This window comes from Crocodylus porosus, unplaced genomic scaffold (assembly GCF_001723895.1).
Source record: "Crocodylus porosus isolate Cpor-Errol unplaced genomic scaffold, CroPor_comp1, whole genome shotgun sequence".
Lineage (NCBI taxonomy): Eukaryota > Metazoa > Chordata > Crocodylia > Crocodylidae > Crocodylus > Crocodylus porosus.
In genome coordinates, this window is record NW_017728939.1 from 459,853 (window position 1) to 481,153 (window position 21,301).

The 21,301-nt window shown below is 58.7% G+C and overlaps 1 protein-coding gene across 1 annotated transcript; it reads right to left on the minus strand.

Annotated features, from left to right (window-relative positions):
• Window positions 1-8,876: 8,876 nt before the first annotated feature.
• On the minus strand, window positions 8,877-21,126 carry TRIT1 (tRNA isopentenyltransferase 1). Its single transcript, XM_019547581.1, has 10 exons — window positions 20,956-21,126; window positions 20,110-20,208; window positions 19,546-19,694; window positions 17,455-17,597; window positions 16,455-16,566; window positions 16,113-16,225; window positions 15,477-15,554; window positions 13,570-13,679; window positions 13,063-13,180; window positions 8,877-9,413 (listed from the first exon to the last, which is right to left on the minus strand). The coding sequence occupies exons 1-10, from the start codon at window positions 21,082-21,084 to the stop codon at window positions 9,277-9,279; spliced, it is 1,188 nt and encodes a 395-aa protein (XP_019403126.1). The 5' UTR covers window positions 21,085-21,126; the 3' UTR covers window positions 8,877-9,276.
• Between the last annotated feature and the right edge of the window lie 175 nt (window positions 21,127-21,301).

Genomic DNA, 21,301 nt, shown 5'->3' on the forward strand with positions numbered 1-21,301 from the left:
CACCCGGGTCACGGGGCTAAGCAAGCCATCCCTCTGCAGACAGAGCGGGCAACTCCCTCTCGCCCTGCCATAGCCAGCGGGGCTGCTCTTAGCGTCGCGGCGAACGACCCGGGAACCCCCAGCCCCGGAGCAAACCGGCCAAGGCCCCCCCAGCAGCCAGCGTGGCCAGGCCAAAGCAGCCTGGGGTGGGGGCAGAGCTCATCTCCGCACCACGGCTTGAGGCGAGCTGCACCCTGGCTCGACGGGAGGAGAAAGCTCCCACCTGGGCTTTGGGAGAGGGGGACGGCGGTGGGGAAGGGGCTGGCACCGACCCCGCGGGCGAGACCGGCTGGGACACTTTCCTCTGCGGGACGCCTCCAGCACCCCAGCAGCCGCAGGCCCGGAGCGGGAAGCAGCCGGCCGGCAGGAGGGAGAACTGGCGCTTTGTTACCCGCCGTTCCTGACCTGCTGCTCACTGGGCCGCGGGCCAGATACCAGGGAGCGTCTCCGGGCTCCGCGCGCTTTGCCGCCAAAGCCAGCCGGCTGGTGCCAGGAGCCAGGCCCTGCCCTGCAAGGGACATCCAGCAACCCAGCCAGCCTGGAGGAACGCGGGCTGCACCCACCCCACGGGAGCTTGGCTCACAGAGACTGGCCCGGTGCTTATCACGGCAGCAGGGGAAATATTGTGCTGCGATGGCTTTGGGGACACTAAGCCACTCGCTTATCTAGTGCCCAGAGAGAGCAAACGCCATTCCTGCTTTACCCGGACGGGGCTGCAAGACCCTCTGCCCTCAACCCCTGTGGGGTCCTTTGCTGCTGTGTGACCTCATGGTCTGGGACTCAAGAGACCTGGGTCTCTTCCTAGCTAGGCCATCACCTCCCTTGGTGACCCCAGGCAATTTTGGCTCTATGTGCCTCGGTTTACTCAGCTGCAAAATGGGCATGATGCCATTTCCCTCCTCCATGCAACAAAAGGCTGGAAAACCTGCAGAGACTGCACCCGCCCATCCTAGCAAAATGGGGCACATGATGTCTAGCATGCCACTTCCCTAACCATGTAGATGCTCTCACACAGGATGCCAGGGAACCGCCGCAGGCCTTGGAGCCACACAACACCCGGCTTCCCCACAGCTGTACAGCACTGCACCCCACGGTGGTGTTTGTACCTGAAGAGGCCTCGCTGCGCCAGTGCATTCGGGCACATCCACCCCCCAGGGCTGGAATCGCAGGCAGCTGGGTAAATCCCAAGCATCGTGGGACGGAACGAGATGCACCAAGCCCACGTCTCAGCCACGGGGCCCTTGCAGGAAACCAGACTGAGCTGATGAGGCCTGTGGATCCAGGGCAGTCACCCACCTGCACGTGTAAACCCCGGGGCGGCTGCTGAGGCTGCAGGGGTAAGGGATCCTGTGTGCCCAGGGATCAGATGCCCACAGGGCACCTCCCTTAGTAAAGCAAGCATCTCTCACATGCAGGGCACAGCGGGCACCACGAGCCGCTGGCAAACGCTGCCCTGGGGAGGAAGTGCTGCTCCCAGCACGGAGCCCGAGTGCAACTCGGAGAGCTCCCGTGGGCATGAGTGGATCTAGGATTTTGAAAAGCGGGGTGCAGCTGGGGAGGTGCCTCATCCCATACAAACAACACGTATTTTTCTCCAGTTAAAAATAAACTAGAAGCTCTACCAGCAAGCCGGGGCCCTAGGGCTGGATTCTTCTTTTAGGATCAAAGCAAACACAAAGATAACATCGCCGGAGTGAGTGAAACACAACCTGCAGGGCTGTGAAATAGGAGCCTCGTCAAGGGGAGCAGCCAACAGAGGGAAGAATGGCAGGACCGACCCCTGCGGGAAAGGCCGGAGCTGGGATTCAGCCGGAGCCCAGACAGCCTCTCTGCTCCCCGCTTTGCCCAGCTCCTCTGGACCAAGAGCTGCCTCGGAGACCCCGTGCCTCCTGCCGTGCTGGCCCAAGACCCGTGCTGCCCGGCTCCGGCCTCCGACGCCAGCTCGCAGGCGCTTGGTCCAGCCACGAAGGCGCTGCATGGGCCATGGACCTCAGCTCCCCTCCTGCCAAGGAAAGCTCCTGCGGCTGCTCCACCGCGGACGGACTGGGCGATGCGGGGAACAGCCCAGGCAGAGCCTGTGCCAGGACAGAGCCGTGTCCCTCGTGCCCCCGACCCCCTCCATGCCGCTTTCCATCCTCCGTGAGCCCTGCCCACTCCTGAGCTGCACCCACGTGACTCCTCGCAGTCCCCCCAGGTCTCCGGGCAGGACCAGAGGACGCCGGGGCAGCATGAGGCAGGAGGCCACAGGACATGGGATGGGCAACGGCATCCCGGGCTGGAGGAAGCACGCGCAGGCCCTTTAACGCCCACGTCTCGTCTCGCTTTTGTTTGCGGGCTCCGTGCCCCAGCGGAGCCGGCCTGCTGGTCCCCGGCAAGCCACGGGCGGGCTGTAACCCCCCTCGTCCCGCCCGCGCGTGGCGGGGCCGGCGTCAGCCCAGTCGAAGCCTGGCCCTGCTACCATCGGTGCAAGGCAGAGCAATCCCAGCCCCGGGCTCAGCCAGCTGGGCCAGGGCCAGGAGGGGCGCGGGGAAACAGGCAGGCACGAGAAGCCGCATCTCCTGGCACGGCTGGAGCCTCCCCGAGGCCTGGGGGCCACTGGATGCCAAGCCACAGGCAACAGGGCAGGCAGCTGCTGCGGCACGTCTACAAAGCCAGGCCTTACCCTGCGCTCTGCAGGCAGCCGCGGGGGTGACCACAGACCTGGCCTGGGCCCCCCACGGCAGTGCCCCGCGTCCTGTGCTGACATCTTGGCTTAACGCGGCCCCTGGCCAAGCAGGCTGAGCTCTGCAGGCTGCAGCACAACCCAGCAGCAACCAGGACCCACCAGGACTCGCCCCACTCGCCTTGGTCCCTGACCCGGGGGTCCTCGTGCTGCCCCCAGCCTGCACGCAGGCCCTCGGTGAACACCCCAACCTGGCCTGGCACTGCCCTGGCGGTCCTCCGGCCAGGGGAGCCTCCTGGGTTAAACCCGGCTCTGCCCAGCTCCTAGCCACACCAGCATGGAGTCAGGGCCCCTTCCCTGCTGGCCAGGCTCCCCTGAGCAAAAGCAGCCTTGTGCCACCACGCAGCAGCCCGAGAAGGCAAGGCTAGACGCCTTTGCACCTTCTGCGGGCTGCCGAGACCCCTTCAGGAGCTGGAGCCTCCCCAGGCTGAAGCCAGGCGTGTCCTGGGGGTAGCCACAGCCTGCTGCAGAGCCCCGCCACTGCATGTGCATTCAGCAGAGACAGCCCTAAAGCAAGCCCTAGCTTTCAGACCCTGCTTACACCACCAGGCTTGGGGGCTCGGGCGCCACTCTACTCCTTATCACAAAGCTCTGGGTACACACGGCCGTTGCACAACTCACTGCAGCCAACAGTCCTGTTTATTTTTAAGCTCTTGCAACACGGTTTCAGAGAACATCTCCCCTGCAAAGGACAGCCCCACCGCTTGCAGTGGAGGAGCTGAGGCTTGGAGCAGAAGTCGATCGGCAAGGGAGGGGAGAAGGCACTTTCACAAGCGCTCCTGAGAGCCAGGACAGCCAAGAGGCCAGTGGGGGGAGACGTGACGGCCCCCTGGCGCGAGGATTGCCAGAGGTGCGGAGGGTGGCGTGGTGCCCGACAGCACCTTGGCCCTGGGGCAGGGATGTTTCCAGCCTTCAAGGCACTGGCGGGTAGGAAAGGGGGAGTGGGGTCTGGGACACCCATGCAAGCAAGAGCTTTGTGGGGCCTGAAAGCCCCTCGTACCACGAGCACTCACCCCCAGAGATATGCCCTGCATCCCATGCCAAACCTCATCTCCCCCTGGCCATTGCCCCAGGCAGCATCCTCACCTCCATGGACGCTCAGCTCAGCAAGAGATGCCCCAACTCCACGACCTGCAGACATCTAGCCACTGACTTGGCAGCGAAGCTGGACTGCAACGCCCTCCAGCTGGGACCCCAGCCCCAAGGGAGCTTCTGCAGAAGAAATCCATGGAGCCTGCCAGTCGTTTCAGGGCTGGTCATTGATTCCTTCACCAGCTTAGCAAGAAGGCGGCACCAGGGCCCGAGCAGAGAGCCTGGCTGTCCTCCCATCAGTTCCCCCCACAACAGCTTGGCATAAGGGTTAACAGGTTCTCTGGGTGTGCGTTACACACACACACACACACTCTACCAGCCAGAGGCAAGGGGTGGACGAGCAAGAGCTACCGGCAAGTTGGACCCCAGGCCAGAGCTACCCTCCTGTCCAGGGATTGGGGTGGGGAAGGGGCACTGTGCAGAGCAGGCGGGCAAGCAGCTTCTCCAGCTGTTTGCTCTGTCCAGTCCCTTCCTGCCCTGCAATCCAGTCTGGGAACCCAAGAGCATGCGGGATCCAGCTCGGGGCTGCTAATCCCCCGGTGTGTCCGGTTTGCACCTTGCAGCTGCCATAGGTCCGTGTGGATGGTCACCCTGGTATGATGCCACCCCCCAAACAGCCCCTGCAGCCCTCTGCATATGGAAGTGCCCATTGCTGGAGAGGTGGGTGGCTGGGGAGGGGTCCAGCACTTGCATCATGAGCTTGATCCACGTTTTACAGTGCCCGTGGCCTGCACCGGGGTGCCAGGGAGATTAGCACTGAGCCCAGATGCTTCTCCTACCTCCCCCACGTGCAACCGCCGAACGGCTCCATCTCCTCCCATGCCCAGAGCAGCCTGGACAATAACCTCGGAAGACAAGAGCTCGGTCCTCCTGCCTGCCAGGAATATCCCTGCTGCCCTCTGACCCAGGCTAATGAAAGGCATTTCCCAGAGATCAAGGCTTGCAGCAGGGAGGAGGAATTATCTCCTGGCTGCTAATCCCCTTGCTCCCATGCACGAACACATCAGGAAAGGATGGCGCAATAGAGACAGCCCCTTCCAGCCCCTGCCCAGGGGTTCGAGCAAAAGGGGACACTTTCCCAGGCTCTCCCCCTCTGCAGTCGGCGGTGGCGGTGTGCTGGGGAAGCTGCCAAGGCCAGCACCTGCAGTCCCCAGAGCCCACGTGTCACACGGCTCACCTCTGGAGGGGCCTCCGGCAGGCATGCTCAGCAGGCCTCACAGGAGTAAGTTGGGGAAAGACCTGGGGCATGAGATGGGCCTGAGCTAGGGCAGCTGGATCCCCTGCGGAAAAGGGGACACTGCACTGTTACACGCTGGTATCTGCCCACAATCGCGCTCCCAGCACGTGCCGGAAGTTCTCCATGCACTTGGCAAAGACACAGGCCAGCATCTTTCGGCCTGGGTCACACTGGGGAGACCTGGAGGCTTTTCATCACCCCTCTTGGCCTCAACCGCCACAGGCATGTCAGCAGCACCCCGCTCCCTCCTGGTCTCATCCCATCTGGCAGCTGGGGCCATGGAGGACAAGTGACTTGCCCAAGGCTGTACAGCAAGGCAGTGGCATAGAAAGCAGAGCCTGCCCTGACTGCAGTGTCCCACCTCCCTGCCCTGCAGCCCCAAGGAGGAAGCGCTTCTTCCTTGACCAGCATGAGGCCTTTCTAAGCAGCTCTTGCCTTATCTAGGTGCATGTTATATGGGGCAAGTGACATCTGGTAGCCTGGCCACTGCCAGCTGCTCTTCCCTGCCATTGTTCTGGGCTGCCTCCATGCTGGCCGTGTGCTGCCAGGGCTGGGGTAACCCTACCCGCCTCTCTGGCACACACCTGTTGTCACAAGCCGTCCTCCCCAAGAGCAGGGCATAGCTCCAGCAGGGCCTTACCACAGGCCACCCGGGTGCGATGAGGGGTGGCATCCTCTGCCAGGCCCCGACTCCGAGGACATGTCCTAGGGCAGCAGAGATGACCGCACTGGTGCTGCGTCCCTCAAGGCAGGGCTGCGATGGGCTGGGCACGTCCAGAAGACATTGGACAACATCTTCCCAAAGAAACTTCTCCTCTTCCCAGGGAGGGCTCGCTGCCACCCTGCAGCTCTTCTCATAGCGTGCAGCTGGCTCCTGCCACCGGGCGCCAGTCAGGTGGGACAGGACAACGTGGTGCCAGCTAAGCTACCGTGGCACAGCCCTTGACGGGAGCCCCCCCTGCTGAAACACGAGGCAAGGAAGGCTGGCTCTGGCTAGCCGGTGGCGGCAGAGGTGGTCCTCTTCAGCGAGGAGGACGGAGGTAGAGGGAGGTGCAGATCTACCTAGCCTCTCTGCTCCTCTCCCCCAAGATTGGGGTACAGGCCCTGGGGCGGACTGAGAGTGGCCCCCCGAGAATCGGGGAGAGCTGCTGGGACCCAGTTAGCTGCCTGCTATACTGGCAGTGCCAGGCCCTGTGCTGATGGGGCAGGAAAGGGCTGAGCTGCTTGGCTAAGGGGAAGGACGGGGTCACGAGCACCGCACCGCGCTCCGGCCCAGGTGAAGGCTGGGACTGGCCCAGCTGGACCACAAGAGCTCAGAGCAACCCTTCCAGGCAGGAGAGGACTCCAGGCCAGGAAGTCGCCATGGTGGGTAAAGGCCAGCCGTGAGTCAGGGGCACATCAGAATTGAATGGGTCACCAAGACCAAATCCCCATCCTGGCCCTTCCTCCATTGCTTTTTCCAGTGCCAAATGCGCCAGGCTGGGAAACGGCAGCAGCAAGAAGGCATCAATCAGCAGCCGCGCAGCGCCAAGACTACGCGGTGCTCGTGCAGGGTCGGGCCAGGGTGGAGAGGCCTTTAATTGATAAAAAGATACAAGCCGACCAGGCCGGCACTGTTCCCTAATCCCCCTGTAATTAATGACCTTATCTTTGGCCAAAGCCATTTAGATAAAGTGGCTGGTGCGCTGGGCTCCGGGCCTGGCGGCCCAGATGGGAGGGCTGCATTTGTCTGGGGATTAGCAGAGGGCAGATGGCGCTAAATGGCATTCCTCATCCTCATTCCGCTCCACACCAACCGCCTGAAACTCGAGACCACAACAACTTTCTCAATTTTTTTTTCCAAGGCTCCTTTCAGCAGGCAGCAGGGAGGAGTGTGTGTGTACTGGGGGGGAACCAAGAGCTGGGAGACCAACAAGAGGCAGAGATCTGAACAAAGATCACGCACCAGAAGCTGGTTTCGATCTCAGCCGGCCACAACTGCCTTCTGTCCCAGCCCAGGGTGCAATCACTTACCTGAAGCCAGGTGTGGGGGGGGAAGCAGCCTTTGCTGGGTTTCAGATCTAGCGGTTGTGCATGCAAGGCGTGGAGATTAAGTTGAGCTGTGAGAGCTGCTGGTATAATTTTGCCTGCTGTCTAAAAGCGACGGCTAGCCAAGAAGAGCGTTACAGTGAGCACTGACTTCCCCCCCAGTCCAGCCACAGGTTATTCCAAAAAAGATACCACTGCCTGGAGCCAGACAGCCTCGCACCCTTCCCCCAAGCCCATCAGACACAGTCAAGGATCCTAGAAGTCCAGTCTGCTGGCACCGCTATTGATCTTTACATGGCAAATGCTCAGATTTTACAGCCCTGGACAAAAGCATAAAGCCTAAAATAGGGCATGGCCATGGCAAAGGATGCTCTTGCCGGCAAACAAAGGGGAATGCAGTCTGAGCTGTCTCCCTCCATCCCCCCAGCAGTAAAGGGGGCTCAGCCTCATGGCAGGATCAGACACTCTCTGAGCTGCATTGGGATTAACTGCTTAGCTCAGCCCTGGGAGGAGGAGCCAGGCTGTGAAACAGAGCCTGGGTTCCCCAGGGCGCCCCGCTGACAGTGCAGGTACAGGACATGCACATCACGCACAGGGCGAGAGCCCGTGTGGAAATGCCGCCCAACCCCGGACATGGCCTCCCCCCGCAGCTGCATACCCAGCCCAAAGGGGGTCCTCGATGGACCATGCAAACTACAGCAGCTCTTTCAGTAGCAGGATGCTGTCTGCCCTGGGGACAGCACAGTTCATAGTAAACTGATTAGGGACCTTAAACCCCTCTGATAGCATCTGATGGCACATGCTCAAGGAAGCAGGCAGATAATCCCCTGCTCCCCCCATTCACACAAGAGCTGCCGGGAGCATCCCAACCTGTGCTGGCAAGTGGTGTGTATGCATGTGAGCGCGCATGTGAGATGGGGTGTATGCATCCATACGTATGCATGGGGTGGGTGTGCATGTGTGTGCAAGCGTGGGGGTGGGGGCGGAGTAGCGCGCATGCATGGGCCTAGAAAACGCAGACTTGAAATTCAACTGGCAGATCCGTCCCCAAGCTGGCAAGAGAAAGTCAGCCTGCGGGTCCCCTTCCTGGTAATTCCATCCTCTCCCCAGCCCGGAGCATCTGTCTCGTCTTGGCCGTGCTAAGCGAACTGAGAGCAGCTGCGGGAACACCTTGAGCTCTGGCGGCGAGAAGCCCACACGGGAGAAACCTTAGCCACGTTCCAGTTGCTCCCTTTGCAATGGGAGGCCCAGGGGCCCAGCAAGAGGACATTGCGGCTTGTGTTTCAGCTGTGCACGGGGGAAGGCAGCAGTGGTGGTGGCTCGGCTGCTGCCCTCTGATCTGTCAGGAAGGAAACGCATGCATCTGCCACCAGGTCAAACCCGCCAGCAAGGAAACCCAAGGGAAGCAGAGCTGCTTCAAACACAGCATTGATTCCCAGGCATCAGTGGGAACGAGGCATCTCCCACGGCATAGACCCCTGAGACTGGGGGGTTTGCTCATACTCAGCTGTTGTAAACTTTGGGGCAAGACCATCCCACACTTCCCATCTATGGAGGGGACTCCATGTATGTTCCCTCCCTGCAGCGTGCATTAGAAAAAGGCCCCTTTTCAGCCTGCAACACACCGAGGATATGCTCTCAATCCCCTCACCACGTGCAGAACAAGGGACTGGAAAACAGACCTGGACTAGGGATGTCTCACATATCCATGACCTGCCCAGGGAAAGCGGAGACTGCTTGGTATTAGCAGCTGGTCACTTTACCAAAAAACCAACAGTTTACCTTTATTTAGATGTAAAAAACTCCCACAACAGCCTCAAAAACAAAAAGCAGCATGGGCAGCCAGATGCACCTGCCTGCATTTTTGGCCTAGGCTGAACCGAGCTCGAAGTAATTCTGTCCCTGAGAACGACACGCTCGCGTGCGAGCAGCAGTACCTACGTGCAGGGGCTGGGACGGTGCATGGCCACCCATATTGCCACCACAGGCTCCCTGGAGGCTCGGCCCAGCTCAGGCAGGAGTTCAGGAGTCCTCCCCTGAGCGGAGCACCCGCCTGCTGCTAACAGCGATGCAGCTCCAGCTCCTCGCTGAGCTCCGCTCAGACCAGGCCAGGGACCCGTGGCTGCCCCCCGGCATTAGGGGCTCTGCAGGATCGTGCCTAGCATTTGTCCTCTCTCGCGTCCTTGGCCCCGTCGCTGTCACCATCTGTTTCCTGGCTTCCAGCAGCGCAGAGCTCTGACTCCAGCTTCCGCCTCTTCTTCAGGTGGTGCAGGTGGGACTTGGACTTGGTGTGAGCTGAGGGCAAGGGCGAGACACAGCGCGTGACCCCGGAGTGTCTTGGGAAAGTGACTCCCTGATGCAGCCAAGCGCCCCCTGCTTCCGGGGGTGGCAAGCAAGTGGGTGCTTATTCCGCCACCAAAGCAGGCTCTTATGCCCCTTCACTATTTGTTTCTCTCTCTCACACACACACGTGCACACACCTATTACACATGCCCACATCTCTCTCTCTCACACATGCACCCACGCACCTATCACATACACACAGCCACCCCAGATCTCTCCCACACATGCCTATCACATGCATGCACGCATATCAATCACACATGTCCACATCTCTCCCTCACACACCTATCAAACATATGTACACACACATATCGTACACATGCCCACCCACCTCTCACACACCTATCGCACGCACGCATGTACACACAGCTACCAGACACATGCAGACATCTCTCATACATGTACATCATATATGCATGCACACCTATAACATATGCCTACATTACACACACCTATCATGCACATACACACACACCTATCATGCATGCCCAAATCTCTCACACATACATGCACACCCCCATTATGTGCATGCACACACCTATCACACATACACACATCTCTCACACATGTACACCTCTCTTGTGCACACACGGCCACATCTCTCACACACCTATCACACATGCCCACATCTCTCTCTCTCTGTCTCATGCACATGCACACACCCCTATCTCACACACATGCCTATCACATGCATGCATGCATATCAATCACGTGTCCACATCTCTCCCTTGCGCATACCTATCACACATATGCACACACATATCATACACAAGCCCACCCACCTCATACAAAATGTCTCACACACCCCTATTGCATGCATGCACACCCAGCTATCAGATACATGCCCACATCTCTCATACATGCACATCATATATGCACACACACCTATCACATATACCTACATCACACACACCTATCATGCACATGCACACAACCTATCATTCATGCCCACATCTCTCACACATGCATGCACACACCCATCACATGCCCACATTTCTCACACCTGTTACATGCATATGCACACACCTATCACACATACCCATGTCTCACACACCTATCACACATATGTACACATATCTATCATATACACACCCACACACCTACCACATACACACCCACATCTCACACCTATCGCACACATGCACACCTCTCTTGTACACACATGCCCACATCTCTCACACACCTATCACACGTGCCCCCATTTCTCTCCCCCACTCCCCCAACACACCCCTCTAACACACCCCTCCACATCTCTCACACCCACAATCACACACGCCCACATCTCTAACGCACCTATCACACATGACCCACATCTCTCATGCACACACATGCTTATCACACACCCCTCCACATCTCTCTCTCTCACACACCCACATCTCTCTTGCACACCACGTTCAGGAAAGGGTTTTTTTCTCCCCCAGGCAAAGCTCTTGCCAAACCGCTCATCTTATACAGGGCCAGCTGCAGTGGGACAGAGCAGGGAAAACAAATGGTTACAAAACACATTTCATTACGTGGTGGAATTGCACAACTGGCTAGGGCATCAAGGAGAGAAGCCAACAATCCCAGGGACTCTGTCAGCACCACAGCTAATGCAGGGACCTACAGAGGCAGTGCAAACCCCTGGCACCACTGTGCTTTGGCCTGATTCCCTAGTTGGGCCTCAAACCTACACATATTTCAACTGAGTTTAGCTTCTACCATATAAGCAGTCCCATCGACTGCACTTAAACGTTTGCCAGCCAGAAGAAGGGTGGTCAGAGAAGTGCTCTTTTTACCCTAGGAAAAAAAACCCTCCTGGGGTAGAAGCCCCCTATGCCAGTATAGAGGCGCTTTACTGGACCAGAACCAGTTATACCCACGTCCATCTTGGGAGGGCTTTCCAGCTTTATCTACGTCTGCGTCGTTAAAGCGACCAATTTGTTAGCGCTACACAAGGACACTGCTCCACGAGTTTGCCAAGCTGGGGTCCCTAGTGCATGCTCCAGCCTTTCTTCTCTCGAAAGAATGAAAGTCATTCGAAACTGCTACTTTTATTGTGCTACTTCAGGGTCACCATCACCTTGACACAGAATCACACTTCCCCAGCAATATTCTGTTACAAGCCATGGCGAAGTTGGCTGCAACAAAAAACGGTGGGGGGGGAATGCCTGGGGGACTGTTTTCTGTCTCCTGCCCTTCGCAAGAGCTTTGCTTCAAACAGGAAATATCAATTGCATACAAAAAACCAAAAACAGAGAAACACCCCAAAAACCTCAGGCTGGACAGGACTCTCAGGAGCAGTTCCTGAAACTATTTTTGGGCGATCTTTCAGAAACCCGACTGCCAGTCAACTCCGCTCCCACTAACGTTTTCACTTCCCGTCTCATGCATTTCAACAGCACATTTAACAGGAACGTTATGGTTCAATTCCTCAAGCACCTTCCCTGTCCGTTGCAAGTCCGCGCCAAGGATGGCTGGGCAGAGAGGACACAGAGTTGATCTCAAGAGAAATAAATATTATTCATGGGTGTCTTGGATTGCGCCCAGAGAAGAAAGGCCCTGGCCTGTAACTGCTGTTTTTGGAAGCGCCAGGAAGAATTCCCGCTCGCGTTTTCTGCGCCTACGAACGTGGGACCCGTTCTCAGCCCTCTGCGGCATCTCCTACTTCCCGCATAGGTGGACATCCTCAAGGTATTGCTAAGCTAGCCCTATAAATAGACAGATCTATCTATTGATCTAAAAAGAACCTCTGACAATTAGAGACAGACTTCCTGCTCTGAGTTTCACGCCGTTCTCTCAATATGGCTAAATACGCCCTTAACAATCTAATCACCCCTGCTCTGTTTACACTGCATCTACCTTCTGCGTTTCTTGGCTCGGACCAGAAAGCTCCACCTCCCCGTTTCACTTTGGTCACTGGTCAGTTTTTAACCTACTTCACTTTGAAGAAGCAGCTTTCCAGGGACAGGGAATTTGCTACAAAGACCCCAATTCCAAAGGAAAAAAAAAAGAATTCTTAAAAATCCAACCCCTGCCCCCCTCAACAACAAAAAAAAAAAGTCAGGGAAACATGCTCTGTTAAAAATAAGTCTGGGACGCCTGTCTCTTCTTATTTTAACACAAAAAGCTTAAGCACTGGAGCAGACGGGCTCTTTGCAAACTTCCCGGGATAGAATCTGTAATGCGGATTTCAGAAGGACCCAGGTGAGTTTATAAAAGAGCAGCCCAATCTGTGGCTAATCAGATCCAGCAGGCCAGAACGAGGGCTGGCAAATTCAGAGGCTCCGTGCTGAGAAAAAAAAGGTTTTAAAACTTGGAGCACCCCCTGGCATTGCACGCTTCCCTCTTTCTAGTGGGGCTGGGGGAGGAAGGAGCTGCCAGATGGCTGCTGGGCCTTGGCTTATGCACCCCCTCCAGGCACACAAGCGGCTGCTCTTTTAAAAGGGCTGTAAACAACCTTTGGCAGCCTGAGAGCATGTGACACAGGTCCTACGGCCAGGAACAGATCCCAGCAGATGACGCCTTGCTTTAGAGAGAGCTGAGTCACTCTGTGCCCTTCACTCCAGTCAGCCGTCTGTTCAGGTGGCCACAGGTGCTTCCCCCCAGCCCAGGATCCTACCTGCCCATTCTCTGTCCCCAATGATGATTCGGTTGCAGGGCTCACACATGTGATGACTGCGTTTGTTCTCATTTATGTCAGGCTCCATCTTCACAGGGTCAGCCAGCGGCTTCTTCCCCTGGAGGTTAATGTTGCATTGAGTTGGTGATGGTTCCCTTGTCGCCTCTACCTGAGGGGGCTCGAAAGGCCCCAGTTTTATGCCGAGCTGCCAGGGTTGGTGGGAGGGAGACAGTCTCAGCCCAGCACAAGGCGAGGGGAGGGCTGGGTGTCAGAGGGAGCTGTCAGAGGGAGCCTGAGTCTGGAGATACAGCGACAGGGGGGCTTTGCTCTCAAAGGGAAGCCTGGAGCTTAGAGAGGCATAAAGAAAGGCCACGTAGGCCAGACAGGCTCCATCTAAGCTCAGAGCCCTGGAGACAGCTGCTTTCCAGGGCAGAGGAGAGAGAACAAGGCCCCCAGCAAAGAGGCAATCAGCAAGAGTCCCAGCCACAGCCCCGGGCTACTCAGTACCTGGAGCAAGCTCTCCACAATCTCCAAGGCGGGCTTCAGCACGTTCTCCTCCCACCGGGAGAGGTCAGACACCTCCAACCCATATACCGGAGGCACGTTGTACCCAGGGCCTAGGGAGACACACACACCAGCAGCAGTGAAGGGCCACCAGCTACACCGGCTCATCAGGCTGTTGCGTTTCCCATGCACCGTGCTACTCATGGAGAACGTACCTGGGGGGGAACCCACATCTCTTACCCCCTGTGCTCCACAAGTCGCACACAGCAGAGTCCAGGGAGCTGGGATGGCTGGAGACTGAGGGCCACCAGGACCTGGCACCATGCATCCTGGAGCATCAGCACCTTGGTCTGAGCAGCCATGGGGCTGCGTCCAGTCCAAAACAATAGGCAGGGCAGCGAGCCAGAGTCCACCCACCCTCCATGAGCCACGCAAACAGGCCCCACCACAGCCACCAGCCGCTTCCCAGCTCTGAGGTCTCCTAGAGGAGGCCCGGAGGCTAGGAGGGAGGTTTGCTGCTTGCAGCAGCACGACCTGGGCACATGCCTGCTGCTGGGCACGTGGGGACGGCTGCAATCAGAGCATGCTCTCCTGCCTCCCCACACCTGCTGAGTGGCGGGGCAGGCGTCTTGCGGTGGGGACAAAGCCCTCCAAGGCCACGGCATGCTGGCATCCGGCAGGTGCTGCCTTTGATGCAAACAAGGCTCTGAAGGGGCCAATCTGAAGCACACCTGTCCCTCGCCAGAAAGGGGAGAGGTGGGTGGTTCGCACCTGGCCCCGGGGAAGCGCTGCACCTGGTTCAGAGCCACCCTTTGGCTTGGGTTTCTCTTCTCTCTTTGCCTTGGCCCTTTCTCCATGCCCCTACCCGGCACCTTTCAACAAGTGCTCGGTTCCCAGCTGCTGCTTGCTGGACCTGCTCCAAGGCTGGGGCTGGGGCAGGGAAGTTCCCCTGGCTGCCTGCCATCATGGAGCCAATCAACTGCAGCTCCTAATCTGGAGGGCAGCTGTCAGATGGGCTCGGCCGGACGCGTGCAGGCACAGGGGGAGAGCTACACATGCTAGGCAGAGCCCCTGCCACCCCTTTTCAGGGGAGAATGGCCTGGCTGGGGCTGCATGCAGACACGGCTCGGACTGCCAGAAGCACCGAGTGCAAAGAGGGGTGGGTTGGGGGTGGGGGAGTGCTGAAGGGTTTAATTGCTCTTTCCTGTGGGAGTTTTGCTGGGGGGCGGTACTTCCCTTGAAAGGGGAAAGGGAGGGGGTGCTACGGAGAGAGTGTGAAGTGTCTGGGCTTTCTGAAGGCCTGGGCAGGATGCCCACGCTCCTCAGCTGCAGCTGGGAGGGGTGTGAATGCAGACCAGGCTGGGACGGCAGGGAAACAAGGTCCCAGGCAGACAGAGCTCCACGGGCAGCCCACACTGATAAGCCCCAAGCTGCATGGACATATCCAGAGGCCCTTCAGAGAAGGGGCTAGGGGGTGGGGTGGGACATACCAGGGGGTGTCCTCAAGCCTGGCTGGAGAAGGCCAGGGTGAGAGACTCACAAGGAGGGAATTCCTGGGGAAATGGCCCCCCCCAGGACTCTCCCTTGTGCCAGCCCAGGGGACCTCATGCCACCTCAGCTGCCCCCTGGCACAAGCCATTGCCTTCCAGAGAGCTGCCTCAGTCTTACAACAGAAGGGAGCCTGGGGAGGGGGGCACCAACAGGCCCAGCCCAGAGACAGCGCCTTTCACACCCACCACCCACCTCAGGAGAGTTCAGGGCTTCCCCACTGCCTGCAAAGCACCTGCCCGGCCAGGGGCTGCCAAAGCAGAGCTGGAAGCCACCTGCCCACCCCAACCATCAGGGCACAGGATGCTCCACAGGGTATGGAGAGGAGGGGAGCAAGGAAGGGGTGAAAGCCAAGGGCTTACGTTGCAAGAAGCGGTTCCGGACCCACTTGTTCTGCTTTCGGGCGTATTTCTTTGTCACTTGTTTCAGGGCCTGAATCCCTTTAAAATGAAAGGAATTAAAAAAAAAGTGTGATAGCCAAACTCCCAGCAGTTAAAAATCCCCAGGTAAATAAAGCTGCGGGTAGGAGATGACATGGGTGTAGTGACGCTGGGAGAGCGAAGGGCTGCCACAACCAGACTGCCTGGCTTCAGCCAAGGCAGGAGTCATCACGCCTTATGGGAGGGCACCAGTGCTGTTGAGGCTCACAGAGGTCTTGCCACAAGAGGAGTGAGAGAAAAACCAACCACCGGGGCAGTTAAAACTCATCTGGGCAAAGCCCTGAAGGCTCTAGGGACAGTCACAGAGTCCACAGGGCTATAAGGAACCTCAGGAAGCCACCAAGCCCGTCCCCCACCAGCCAGCAACCTCTCGGAGCCATGGGCTGGAGGCACCCCCTCCCAGAGCTCAGAGTAGACTAAGACCCTGCCAGGAGACACCCGGCTGGGCTGCTGACTGGTATGGGCAGCTGGCATCACTTGGCGGCTACAGCGCACACACCATAGCTCCCAGCACCGCGCAGGCGTAGAACGGGGCACAGCGGGTTGTGCAGTCCTCACCCTTCTCCAGCAGGATGGAGCTGGTCTCAGGTGAGCACTTCCCCTCGGTCACCAGGTACTCGTGGAACTCCTTGAAGCCAATGGACTGGAAAATGCCGCGCTGATAATCCTGGCTGGAGCAGAAGGCCACAGGCAGGAGGTCAGCGCCCCTCCCCTACAGCGAGTGGCAGAGGCCAGGGCTCCATCTCTCTGCGGGGGGAGCGCTGGATTTGGGGTGACACAGCCATTGCTGATAGGGGAATGGAAGCGGAGGTGACCTCACCAGCCTCCCCACAACCCAAGGCCAGGATCTGGGTCAATTTTACCACCCAATTTGGAAGGCACGGCTTGGGGTGCACTCACCAGTTCTCAGCCACCTTCTGCTGGTTGTAGCGCCTGTGGAAGTCTCGCAGCTCCTCCAGGAGCCCCGCCGCAAGCATGGTGTCCACCCGCTGGTCCAGGCGTTTGTCCAGAACTGGCAAGGGTCAGAGAGCGCCCAGCAGTTGCTTCACATGCATGCTAGAGCATGCTGTGTCCCACAGGGACTGGGGACCCCATGTGCAGGGGAAGCCCTGACATCTCTGCACTCCAGTGGAGACTCCTCTGGACTCCCAAACCTGCTGCCCCTTCTTTTTTCAACCCCACGCTGAGCCCTTCTCCCCTGAAAGGGGACGAGGGGGCCCACAGCCCCTCAGAGAACAGCTGGCTGTGGTTCTACATTGCACGTGATGGTTTGGACAGGGCTGATCCTGCCTTAGGCAGTGGGTTGGACTAGATGTGACCTCTGGAGGTCCCTTCCAGCCCCACCTCTATCATCTTTCTGACCAAGGAATGGGCTGGGAGGATCCAATGGCTAGACATCATGGACCCAGATTCCCCCTCCACCCACAAGGTCCATCTCGGTGCTGCCGATCACGCGCAGCATTGCCTCCAAGGAGTTGCAGTGCTTCTCCCTGCCTGGAAAACAGGGATGCTTATCCTGACAGGGAGACGGTGAAAGCATGGGAACAATAATGGGCTATGCAGCCACTAGGCCCGAGAGGACTTTTCCACGGGCCCGATCCTGCTCTCAGAGAAGCCGGGGCAAACCCCTATCACTGCAATGAGACAACCCCAGCTCTATTGCTGGTTGAGGCACAAAGTCCCTGTGTGGCCATTTCCACATGGGCAGCTCACAGCTCCTCTGAGCAAGGGAGGAAAAGGCTCCAGCTACCAGCAGCCCATAACACACAGGGCTCAGAGGGACCCCAGGCACTGTCATGATGCAGGCTCAGTGGGGAGACTGCAGCGGGTCTGCGTCAGGGTCTTGGCTCCAGGGGGTGATGCCCTGGCAATGCCGGCCTGCCCCTTATCTGCTGTTTACCTGCCTGGTCCGCAAAGAGCCACAAGATGCAGGAGTTGGGGTACTTCAGCGGGCCCCCCAGTGGGCCCCCACCTTCCTCCTGCTGCTGCTGCTTCAAGAACGTGCTGTGGGGGACCCCGGTTTCTTCAAACACTTGCAGACTCCTGTATGACACAGACAGACAGCCAACAGAGAGGCTGGGTCAGGAGATCAGCATCACCCCAGCAGCCTCAGCACTGGGAACTGCATGCAAAACACACCCAACCCTCTCCCACATGCACAGTCTTTTGCCCCCCTCAAGGGGCCTGTTGCCCTCAGCAAGCCCCAGCCAGCCGGCCAAGCACCAGGGGCTGTGGCAGGGCCAGCACAGGGCTCCTCAATGGTACCCAGGTGCCCAGAGCCCCCACTCCCCGATGATGCCAAGACGGGCCCAGTGGGGGCTGGGCCAAGGTGCTGGCTCCCATCCTGCTTCTTCCAGAAGGCATTTGCTGCAGGCCACAGGCTGGTGAAGACAGGAGTGGGGAGGTGGCTCCATGCGAGCCAAATGGGTCGGATCCTGACTGCACCTCCCTGCCATGTGAATGGGGTGGGTGTTGCTCCCCAGCACCTCGGGGTGGGGTTGGGAAAGCCCGGCAGAGGTGGCAAGCCCAGTCTGGCCCAGGTGCCGTTCCCACCGCGTGAAGTATGCAGCTCAGCCAGCACGGCAGCTTCCTCTGTTGACAGGCCCCGGGAAGGAAGGTTGAGGCCAGCCTTGCCTGCCTGGCTGCCAGCCAGGCTCTGCAGCACTGGCTGGTGTCACTGCCTGGGGCAGGTGCTGCGTGGGGTATGGGGTACATGACCACTGGGCCTGCCCTGGCTGGCCAGTCTTCCTGGGGCCATTTGCAACACTGGCTCCTGGTCAGAGCCCCAGGGAACAGATCCCAGCTCTCCTCGCAGGCAGCATCCCCCATGCCTTCCCTGGGCAGAAGGGAAGAGAAGAGCTGGAGATCAGCTCCCTGCAGCTCTGGGCTGCCAGGCTCAGTGCTGCCAGGTCTGGCTGCTTCTTAGAAGCCTGCTTGGTGCAGTTATAAATCTCAGAGGCTACAAACAGCTCCAGGGAACCCTCCAGGTGCCCTGGCTTTATGGGATACCACAAGGTGCCTTCGCTGTCACCCCCTCTCCCATCAGAGCAACTCTAGGCTCTGCACTCTCTGGGCCAGCAAGAGCCAGCCTGCCTGGCAGGCATGCCACCAATTAGCCTCTCGAGTGCTGCTCCTATCCCTGATCCACTGCTCTGCTTGCTGCTCCATGCTGTGCCCATCTGCTCTGCTTTCTGCTCTCTGCCTGATCTGCTGCTCTGCTTTCTGTCTCATCTACTGCTGTGCCACCTGTCCTTTCCCCAGTCTGTTAAGTGCCAGATACAGAGGCTGCCTGTGCCCCTTGTGCCATGGGTTGGTCCCCCAAGGTGTGAATGCAGCTGCCAACACGGCCACACTGAACTCCAGTACAGCAGAGCCTGCATGCCCTGCCCTCACTGGGGCTGAAGCAGGGAAGTCCCCCTGGCTGCCTGCCATCGTGGAGCCAATTGACTGCAGGTCCTAATCTGGAGGGCAGGTGTCAGCTGGGTTCAGCCAGTGAGGCCATGATAGCAGTGGAAATGCCTCTGTGCTGGAGGCTTCTCCCCACTCCTGTTGCCATCCCACCCAGCTGCAATGCAGACAGCCTGAGCCCTGCTGGACCCTCATGCCTTCTTTCTGCATAAACTGGCATCACCTGCTGCCTTCCTGGCACAGATCAGAACCCAGAGCCCTCTGCGCCTGCAACCTCCCTTTGCAACCTCCCTAACCTATGCCCTGCTCCCTCTTGCAGCCAGCCTCCAGCACAAGTCCCACCCAACGGACCATGAGCCATGTGGCCATAACACCACTTGACACAAGTACTGGCAATACCCCGTACAGTGAACAACCTCTCTCGAAAGCAGGCTGGAGCAGGGACAGGATGCAGGGCGAACACTGCCCTCCAATGGGGCTTGAGAAGGCATGGGAGACCTGCAGAGAAGGATGCTCCTTAGCACGGCTCCGATCACCCTAGATGCCCCTGGGGATCAGCTCTCCCCAGGTGCCACAGGCTCACCTGGACACTTTGCGTTTGTCGTGGGGGTGTAGCTTAGCTGCCATCTCTGGGTCCACCTGGCTCAAGCGGCGGTAGAGCTCCTGGCCATCCAGCTTCTCCAGTTCTTCCTTCCTGTCGACGGCCAGCCTGGGGGCAGGGCTGATCTTCTCCTGAGAATGGGATATCAGCCCTTGTGAGCTGGAGCGTCTGCTCCTCCAGGCATGGGTCAGAGCACGAGAGACTCCCCAAGCCACAACCTGAACCTGGGACATGTGGGACCAGCAGGTTCCTCTATGGGGGGGCCAGTGGGGATAAATGCCCGTGATGTCTAGGGAGAGCAGAGTTGGCTCTATGCAACACCACTGCCTATGAGCATGGGGAAGAACTCCAGGCCCCTCAGGTAACAGAGGGCCTCAGCTCCACATCATTCCCTAGGGACAAGCAGGTGAGCCTTCTGCAATAGAGCAGCCCCCACCACCCAAAGGACAGACTCTTAAAGGGAGGCAGGGGAACCAAGACCCAGCCAGCATGGAGACGGGATCCCCCTACACCCACGGTTGGTTCTCAGCAGCTCCAAGATCCTACCTTGGTGTCGACCAGGACCTTCCAAAGCAAAGCCTCAATGTAGTAGTTGGTGCCTCCCACCACAATCGGGAACTTGTTCCGGGAAAATATGTCCTTGATGTACAGCGTTAAGGAGCAGCAGACAGGACCAGAAAAAGAGGCGGGCGGGGGGGGCTCTAACTAAAGCACTGACAACTGCCAATCAATGGTGGAGGAGAGCCAGAGGGAAGCGAGGGCCCAGCTACACACTGGCTAGGACAGCCGGCTCACGAGTACAATGATGGCATCACAACACGCACCCATGCCCTCGGGGGGCAGCAATGCAGGGCTGGGGGCTCGGAGGTGACTGTGCACAGGGCGTGGGTGGCACTGACTCCCATTCTATGCAGGCTTTATGAAACCAGAGACCTCCCCAGGCCTGAGCCCACCCGGGGAAACACCCTTACCGCATCCCAGCCACCGCCGTCCCCTCTGGCCACCAACATTGAGGCTGCTAGTGGCACAGGGCTGCACCCGGCAGGCCTGAAACACAAGTGCCCTTGATTGGGCTGCTGGCACCACTACTACCACATGCCCGTGCTCTTATCACACTGTCAGTGCATGCCACTGCTCCTGGCGTTGATCATGAGCCTGGCCCTGTGACACCCACATGAAGGGCCCCTTCTCCAGCCAACCCTAAGAGCAGAGCTCACAGCAGCCCAAGTGCTTGCCCCCTTTGCTCACACTAGGTTTAGCTTCCAGAGAGCGCCAGTCGCTCTTGGTTGCCTGGAACGAGCCCATCTGGGCAATTAGGGGCTCCTTCCCTGGCTCTGCCAGCAGGGAGTAGGCTGGGGAGCAGTGGGAGGAGGGAAGCCCGGGGAAGGATATCAGTAGCTCGGCCTTGTTCCTGAAGTCCACCACGGTGTAGTTCGAGACGAGGGGATCCAAGAAGCTGATCATGTGGTGCCGGCAGAGCGCCTGCTCCTGAGCAGAGACCTTGTTGGTGATGATGTCCATCCCTTTGTACACCTGGAGAACACAGGCAGGGCATGGAGGGGATTCCAGGTTCAAGCCCCCATGATTGCCGAGCCCGCCACACATGCACACCCTTGGGCCCACAGCATAAAGGCTTGTTCAGGGACAAGGACTGTGGCTCCTGCCAAGCTCTATGTGACAAGCTCCACAGAGCCCTCTGCATGGGAATTGGAGGCAGGCTCACCGGGGCAGTAAAAGC